This window comes from Octopus bimaculoides, chromosome 29, assembly GCF_046866305.1.
Source record: "Octopus bimaculoides isolate indiv1 chromosome 29, ASM4686630v1, whole genome shotgun sequence".
NCBI classification, from domain to species: domain Eukaryota; kingdom Metazoa; phylum Mollusca; class Cephalopoda; order Octopoda; family Octopodidae; genus Octopus; species Octopus bimaculoides.
Window position 1 is genome coordinate 18,778,401 of NC_142956.1, and position 9,689 is coordinate 18,788,089.

Here is a 9,689-nt window from a genome sequence, read left to right on the forward strand (position 1 = left end):
TCGATGTAATTGAGGTACCCTCTCCTTCAAAATTCCTGACCTTGTGCCAATGGTGATGTCTTTACGTCCCCATAACTTAACGGTTCAGCAAAAGAGGCTGGTAGAATAAGTACTAGGCTTACAAAGAATAAGTCCTGGGGGAAATTTGCTCAACTAAAGGCGGTGCTCCAGCATGGCCGCAGTCAAAATGACTGAAACAAGTAAAAGAGTATCATCATCATCATCATCATCCAATCTGATTTGGTAGAGAGCTTAGCCAGCAAAAAGGATCAGCAATGTAAGGCTTCGAATAGGACTGCAGGGCAAATGAAAAATGAGTATAGCAGTTAGGGAGCAACCAGGAAGTAGATCAGAGAGGATGGTCAGGGGTCAGTTTTGGTTAGATTTGCAACCAGGAGAAAGGTCAGGAGTCAGTAGAGCAGTTAGAGCGGGGCTGTGAGTGTAGTGGTGGTTAGAGCATGACCTCCCGAAAGGGTTGGAGGATGGTGAATATATAAAAAAAAAAATTTAAAAAAAAGGTTAAAACATGACCTGTAAAATATTTACCTTTCCAATGTTGGCTGCCATTAAAGGAAGCTAGAAGGAACAAAATGAAAATAACATATATATTTATATACATACAGGTGTGGTAGATACATGGAAGTGCATGTGTGTATGTGGGGGGGGGGGAAGGGGAGTGAGGGGACAAAGGGCGGAGCTAAGAAAGTGTTCGGGCCAAAGTTAAAGTCAAGAAGAGAATCTTACCTTAAGGGACAGAGGGGATTGTATGGGTCAGGGGAAGAGAGAGAGTGAGAGAGGAAGCAGGGAGGGACAACTGATTTTTCAAAAGGACCTAGGGGAAATATAAACCTTATTTGGAAAGAGGTGGGGGTTGGGTGACAGGAAGGGCAACCGGACATAGAAGAAAATCTGCCTCAATAAACTATATACAACCCATACAAACATGGCAAAATGGATATTAAATGATGATGAACAAGTACATATATACATACATATACACATGTACAATACATATACAAATATACATATACGTATATGTAGTTATATACGTATATATATACATATAAAGATATTTAAACAAATATATATATATATGCATACGCGTACATACATATGCGCATATATATTCATATACATATATACGCACATATCTATATACATATGTACATGTATATATATATATATATACACATACACACATGCATATATATATATACATACACATGCATATATGTATAAATATATACCTATATATACACACATGCATATATATGTGTGCATATATATGTGTGTATATATATATATATATATATATATATATATATATATATATATATATATATATATTATAAATTAACTACCAACAAAAATAATTGGTAAGCTAACTTAAAAAATCATCACCTAAATAGCAGAAAAAACGACAGTGAAGATATGCAGACTCTTCAATATATATATATATATATATATATATATATATACACACACATAGGGATATATATACATATTTTCATACATACAAATACACACATACATGTATGCATACATACACACACACACACACATATATATATATATATATATATATATATATATATATACATGTACACATATATACATGCGTACATGTATACATATGAATATACAGTTATACATACACACACAGGAGCAAGGGGGTAAGCATTTCACAACACCTTACAACTGGCCTTCAAAAATAAACAACAAAAAAAAAACCCAAACAGTGTGACCACAGCCCTTACAACACACCAAGTGCACGAACGAGACCCTGAAACGGCGCCTCATATGAGACAGAAATAATTGCAACGGAAAGAAAAAGAAAGAGAAATTTACCGGGTGCTGGCAGTCGAACCCCGGGTGGTGGTACAGACTGTGGGGGCGGAGGTCCAGGAGAAGGGTAAGATGCTAAAATTGAAACAGAAAATCATAGAAATAGGGGACAGAAGAGATATAGGTTCAGGTTAAGCCGAATAATTTAATCGTACTAAAATGACTCGGCATGGTATTTTAATTGAAAAGTGAATAATTAGCGAGTTGTAATTGGAAGGTAATTAATGTAGAGCTAATGATTTAATTAGATGTAGATTTGTGTTCCTGAGTCTTCACCTCTTCAGCAAGTCACATGTTCTTCTCCCTATTTCATAGATTCCTTTTTTTCCCTTCTAATCTATAACCCAACTTAGTATCAGGATCCCTGCGGTTTTTGGTAACCTCACGAGTACTGGAGCCACGTAAAGTGTCCAGTGCACTAGGGTGTGTACGAAGGTGCATGGCTCAGTGGTTACAGTGTCGGTCTCACAATCATGAGGTAGTGAGTTCAATTCCCGGACCAGGTTGTGTGTTTGTGCTGTTGAACAAAACACTTTATTTCTCGTTGCTCCAGTTCTACACACATATATACATATATATATATATATACACACACACACACACACATGTATATATACACAGACATATATGTCTATATAGACACACATATATACAATAGACATATATATGTGTGAGTGTGTGTGTGTGTGTGTGTGTGTGTGTGTGTGTGTGTGTGTGTGTGTATGTGTATACATATACATCATCATTTAACATCCGTTTTCCATGCTAGCATCAGCTAGACAGTTTGACAGGACTGCAGCACACTTTACTGTCTGTTTTGGCATGGTTTTCACAGCTGGATGCCTTTCCATATGCCAACCACCTCAGAGGGTGGCCTGGCTGCTTTTTACTGACTCCAGTGACGTCTGCTTCAGCACAGTTTTTATAGCTGGATGTGCACTTTCAAATGCCAACCACTTTACAGGGTGGAATGGATACCTTTTACGTGACAAAGAACCTTTGAGAAGAGGGGTACGGGAGAAGGTGGACTTGTGCCAGGTGATGAGAGATTCGAGCGTGATACAGGGACCAAAACAGGTGTTTTTGCCATAGAGGGGATACATGGTTACCCGGGAAAGAGGCAGCGGGTGAGTGTTGGTAGTGATGTGCCCAGGGAATATTCTCAAGGTACACAGATACGAATAAAAATATGATGGTAGAGTATATTGCCAAGGGTGAATGAGAAGGGGGTTCATATTAATGCAAAAGAGAGGGGGGGGGTAGTGCAGTGACTGTTGAAACCTGGGCATTTTGAGGTGGGAGATAGCAGGATAGCAATGACGCAGGGGCAGTGAGGACAGGATTGGGTTAAGGGAGAGATAACCATAAGTATAGGGCATGAAAAAGACGAAATGTGAGGAAGAGTTACACATATGTACATAATATATATATATATATATACATACATTCACGCATATACAGACATGTATATACATACATGTATACATACACATATAGACAGACATACATATGCATATACACATACATACATACATAAACACACACTATATATATAGTCACTGGACAAAGCACCCGTGCTGGCACCATAGGTAAATCGCCCATGCTGTCTCCACAGACGAAGAACCCACACTGGCCCCACATGGAAAGAACCTGTAAGAGCACTTCACAAAAAAACCCCATACTGGTACTACATGGAGAACACCCATGCTGGCACCACGTGGAAGGCACCTGTGTTGGCACCACATGGAAGACACCCTTGCTGATGTCACGTGGAAAGCAACTGCATTTGTGCCACATTAAAACCAACTGCGCTAGTGACACATGGAAAACAACTTCACTGATGTCACATGGAAAGCACCCAGTACGCTCTGCAAAGTGGTTGGCACTGGGAAAGGCATCCAGCCATAGAGACCATGCCAAAGCAGACAACTGGAGCCTGGTGGCGCTCCCAGGGCTAGCCAGCTCCTGTGAAACTGTCCAAACCATGCCAGCATGGAAAACAGACGTTAAATGATGATGAGGATTTACATATGTGGAGGCGTGGCCGTGTGGTAAGACGTCTGCTTCCCAACCACATGGTGCCAGGTTCAGTCCCACTACATGGCACCTTGGGCAAGTGCCGTCTACTACTGCCCTAGTCCAACCCAAGCCTTGTGAGTAGATCTAATAAACAGAAACTGTCGTGTGTGTTTGATTAATTGTCCCCCATCACCATTTGACAACTGGTGTCAGTTTGTTTATGTCCCTGTAATTTAATGGTTTGGCACAAGAGGTTAAAAAAAAAAAAGGTACTGGGGTTGATTTGTTCAACTAAAAACCTCTAAGGTGGTGCCCCAGTATGGCCACAATCCAATCAATGAAACAAATAACAAGATAAAGGGGACCACCTTTTGTGAGTACACCTGTATTCTTTTTCTTTTTTTTTTGTTGTTCTCATGTAAATAATTAACAAACACACATCTTTTTCTCCTCTGTTGTTCACTTGTTCCAGTCATTAAATAGCGGCCATGCTGGGGCACCACCACTTCGAAGAATTTTTAGTTGAATGAATTGACCCCCAATACTTGTTCTATTAGTCACTTTTGCCAAACTGTTAAGTTGTAGAGACATGACTGAAATAAGTAAAAGAGTAAAGATTATATGTATGTGGATGGAAACTGTGTGGAAGCCCATCACATAAATGTGTGTGTGTGTATGCTTGACAACTGGTGTTGGTTTATTTACATCCCTATCCCTTTGAAGTGCGGCAAAAGAGTACAAAAGAATAAGTACCAAACTTTAAAAAAAAAAAAAATTGGGGTTGATTTGTTTAAGTAAACCCTTGAAGGCGTTGCCCTAGCATGGCCACAGTCGAATGACTGAAACAAGTAAAAGATAAAGGGTAATAAAAAATTAAAAAATTATAAATAAATAACAAGCAACCGTTACCAGGATTTGAAACCAGGACCTTGCAAATAAAACCAATAATAGAAAAGACTATAATAGAACAAAAAAGACAAAAAGAAAGAAAAGACACCTACAGGCAACCACAATACCCAACCAAGTAAAAAGAAGAAAAGAGTATGTATATATATATATATATACCTGTTACTGTGTGAACATTCAACACAGGTAGAGAGAACTGAAATGAACTCCGACAGAGCTAGATGTTACCTTTATACAGTACTTAACATACACAGACATGTCACTTAAGTTTCACAGAGCAGGTGGCAGGTGGTATTTCATTTATAGGGTAAATTTGCACCTTCCCATTTCACAGCTGACACGACAGATATTTGGTTGCATTTGCTGAGCCAGATGAAATAGGAAGGCACAAAAGTGCCCTCTAGATGAGATATTTCTGTTGTTGTTGGCACTCCGTCACTTAACGACGTCGAGGGTTCCAGTCGATTCGATCAACGGAACAGCCTGCTCGTGAAATTAATGTGCAAGTGGCTGAGCACTCCACAGACACGTGTACCCTTAACGTAGTTCTCGGGGGACATTCAGCGTGACACAGAGTGTGACAAGGCTGACCCCTTTGAATTACAGGCACAACAGAAACAGGAAGTAAGAGTGAGAGAAAGTTGTGGTGAAAGAGTACAGCAGGGTTCGCCACCATCCCCTGCCGGAGCCTCGTGGAGCTTTAGGTGTTTTCGCTCAATAAACATTCACTCTGGGAATCGAAACCGTGATCCTATGATCGTGAGTCTGCTGCCCTAACCACTGGACCATTGCGCCTCCACGGTACAGTATAATCCAATGGCGAAATGACTGCTATTTCTAGCATACAGAGCAAGCACTTAGAAGCTTCCCTTGTTGGTTCATGCCAAAGGAAGTCTGGGACAATTCACTCCAATTTGACCAACCTGTGGGCATTGGCATGGCCCCTGTTTGTTTAGGAAATAGCCATGACTTGACCGACACCTTTGATGTGAACTTTGACAGACGGCAACTGGGTGGAACCCTTTGCATGCGCAGGTATAAATTAGTAAAAGACAAAGTACACTTTGGTGCATAAATTGCTGACAAACAGGTGCATCATACAGAAATACCTGGTGGTACTTCTTCCACCTGAGTGGTACAAATAATCTGTTGAGGTTGTCAGGCACTTAGAGCAAACAATGTTTGCAAAAGGTATGGTATGAAATTTTAAAAAAAAAACCTTTAAATAACACTGGTACTGAAGAGAATGGTCATCTGCTCTTCCCTGGGACCATACTGTTGGTCTTCCCATACTACCAGTCCAGACTGGACAAGACCCACAATTTCTTTTTTGATCACTAATAGTGATCTGTTGAGGCTAGGCAAAAGCCAAATGAATCTCAAGAACGTAAGCTTTCCAGGTTGTTCCCGTCTTGCTTATCTTAGTCAATTTCACCAGACTATTAAGGGCCATAAAAGTCATAGGTACTGCCCTCCTTTAACTTCAACTGACTAGGCTTATACAAATAAACAAAAACATTCCGTATTCCACAAAGGTTCAAAATGATGCAGTTTATGTTTGACTGAAAAATACTATCAAACAATACAACACCAACAACGAACAGAAAGACAGAGCTAATCTCGGCATGCAGACACAGAATGAAATTTCTACTCTCTTTTTTTTTTTTCTTTTTTATCTTTATCTCTTTATCAAGACAATGGCTAAAAACACTAATGATGTTGTACATCAATTGTACAGCACGACAGCTTTTTTTTTAAGATTGAGAGAAATTCAAAACTCGGACAATGGGTATTTCACAGAAGAGCAGTTCATGCTACCAACCAAGATGACAACAAGGAGACGTCAGTTCAATTCCAACTGAGGTATATTCACATTAAACTGTCCTCCTTTCTATCCATCTTCATTGGTATTTCATCAAAGAAAAAACAAATATCACAAGAAATAAATAAAAAGAGAAAAATAATAATAATAAAAAAAATAAAAAACTAGCGAGGCAGACAGACTTGAGTGTCAAAGGCAAAAAAAAGTGACTTACTCCCTGGAGGGTGTGGTTGACCTAGAGTAGAGGAGCTGGCTAGAAAGTAAAATTGGGCCACATATTAGAGAAGCATATCACAGTGATGAGGGGAGGGGCGCAGGAATTAACTAAGGATACGACATGAGAGAGACAGAAAGAGATTAGAGGCACAAACATTTATTGTGTAATGTACAGCCAGACTCTTAACACTCCTACTTTGGCCTTCTTGCTCAGTGGAGATGATCTACTGGTGCCCCCCCCCCCCCCCGGCCATTCATTAATTATCCTGGTTAATGTGACGAACCAGTAAACCTGGTATGTCTAATATATCTGATTCTATTTGTCCTGAAGCCCTTCATCTGAATTTGTAGTTTATAAAGCTATAATTTAGACCAGCCATATGTAGCCAAAATATTCTATCGTAGGCGTAGGAGTGGCTGTGTGGTAAGTAGCTTGCTTACCAACCACATGGTTCCGGGTTCAGTCCCACTGCATGGCACCTTGGGCAAGTGTCTTCTACTATAGCCTCAGGCCGACCAAAGCCTTGTGAGTGGATTTGGTAGATGGAAACTGAAAGAAGCCCGTCGTATATCTGTATCTATATATATATATATGTATGTGTATCTGTTTGTCCCCCCAACATCACCTGACAACCGATGCTGGTGTGTTTACGTCCCCGTAACTTAGCGGTTCGGCAAAATTGACCGATAGAATAAGTACTAGGCTTCCAAAGAATAAGTCCTGGGGTCAATTAGCTCGACTAAAGGTGGTGCTCCAGCATGGCCACAGTCAGAAGACTGAAATGGGTAAAAGAGTAAAAGAGAAAAAAAAGAGTATCTATTTTGTGTTTAAACTGGCCAGATCTGGCCCCTCACACCTACCCTACAATGTCGTTTTAAAATTTAACAGTTACCTAATCAAAATCTCAAGACTACAATACATTATTTACATTTGACGGATATTTGTCCCCATCTTGTTTGTTGTTAACACAACATTAATAATAATCGTTCGTTCGTTTAACGTCCGCTTTCCATGCTAGCATGGGTTGGACGATTTGACTGAGGACTGGCGAAGCAGATGGCTGCACCAGGCTCCAATCTGATCTGGCAGAGTTTCTACAGCTGGATGCCCTTCCTAACGCCAACCACTCCAACATCGAAAAATAACTTAGGAATAAGAACCCAGGTTCGAAATTTCCCCCAACACACCAGATGAAGGCTGGAGGGTGTATCAGCCGAAACGTTGTGTTAACAACAAACAAGATGAGGACAAATATCCGTCAAATGTAAATAATGTACACAATTTTCCATCTCTTAAATATAGAACTGTACAAGATAATAAATGCTTTTAAGGATATTAATCCCAAACTCAATCCCAAAGGGTCTCCACTGTTGGCCCTCTAATTGATGAAAATAACAATCTTCAAGATAATGCCAAAACCATGAGTAAGATACTGCAGAAAGAGTATTGCTCGGTTTTTAGCAATCCTGAAACTGGAATGAAATGAAATTGAAGATAAAAGAATTCATAGAAATCGGGCACTGATCAGCATTAAATTAAAGATTAAATAAGGAAAGAAAATACTAACAATATGATTCGTTAAAATATGTGTACCAGAGGCCATATAATACCTTACACACACACATACATATATATATCATCATCATCGTTTAACATCCGGTTATTCGCGCATTAACTTGTGTAGGCTGCAAAACCTACCAATACATCAAGAGCAAAATCTGTTCAGAGGCCCTTACAATACTATTAAGGATCCAGTCGAACCATCCAATGAATTACATATTATAAAATATAATAAAACAAATTATCTATGCATGTTTATTAAGCTGCGAAACAATTGTCGTAAAATAAGAATATTTATGTATAAATTTATACACTCCTTATGTTTTTCTGCTGTATTGTACAATATATTCTATGTTTTACAGAAATGATACAAGGAGCTTTTTTTATGGGGACTACTGGATAACTTGGTTCCACATATTGTGAATTGTATGTGCATATGTGTAAATATATATATATACATATATATATATATATATATATATATATATATATATAATTATTAAAAAATATGGCAAAAAATCATATATTAATTAATATCGATTAATTACCAGGAAGCTAGCACATTTAAAGAATCAAAGAGATTCAGAAACAGTATCTGCAATCTCAGGGGATTAAAGTACATTTTTATATATGGCGTTGACCACTAACGTGGACATTCAATGCGCTAGAAATAGATCATATCTTGTGTTAGGTCTTTTTAGACACAAGATGTGATCTATTTCTAGTGCATTGAATGTCCACGTTAGTGGTCAACGCCATATATAAAAATATATATATATATATATATATATATATATATATATATATATAGATATAGATACACACACACGCACACACATATATATATACTATTGTTAATATTACCTGAGCCAGGGAATGGTACCATAGGATTCCAGTTATGGTGTGGTCGATGGTCTGCTGCAAAGAAATCGATAAAGAATATTAGTGAGTAGTTGAGAGGAGGGAAGAACAGAGTCATAATAAAAAAAATTTATATGCTTTGAAGTGCTGGCCTATTGGCTGTGTGGTAAAGTGTTTGCTTCTTAACAATAAGGTTTAAGTTCAGTCACACTGTGCAGGACCTTGAGCAAGTGACGACTTTAACCTCCGGATTTGGTAGACAGAAACTGAAAGAAGCCCATCATCACACAAACACATGTGTATGTATATATATATATATATATACACACACACACATATATATATATATATATATATATATATATATATATCTGCCCTATCTTCGAAACGCCTAGCTAGAATAGAGGCAGCTGATGAAGGAATAATTCCAAGTGGCTATCTGTTTTCCTATGTGTTCGT

General features: G+C 38.6%; 1 protein-coding gene across 50 annotated transcripts in view; it reads right to left on the minus strand.

Moving 5' to 3' along the window:
- The window catches only part of LOC106876145 (cleavage and polyadenylation specificity factor subunit 6), a 70,838-nt gene that overhangs the window by 35,336 nt on the left and 25,813 nt on the right, over positions 1 to 9,689 (minus strand). For 9 of the 50 annotated variants that reach the window (XM_089345044.1, XM_089345042.1, XM_089345043.1 and 6 more), the window contains 2 exons: positions 9,234 to 9,287; positions 547 to 576 (listed from right to left, as the gene is read on the minus strand). In XM_089345044.1, coding sequence (XP_089201170.1) covers positions 547 to 576; positions 9,234 to 9,287 — 84 coding nt within the window. Of the gene's footprint in view, positions 1 to 531; positions 577 to 1,848; positions 1,921 to 6,806; positions 6,846 to 9,233; positions 9,288 to 9,689 lie in introns of all 50 variants that reach the window. The other 41 variants (XM_089345031.1, XM_089345017.1, XM_089345007.1 and 38 more) reach the window with 7 other exon arrangements.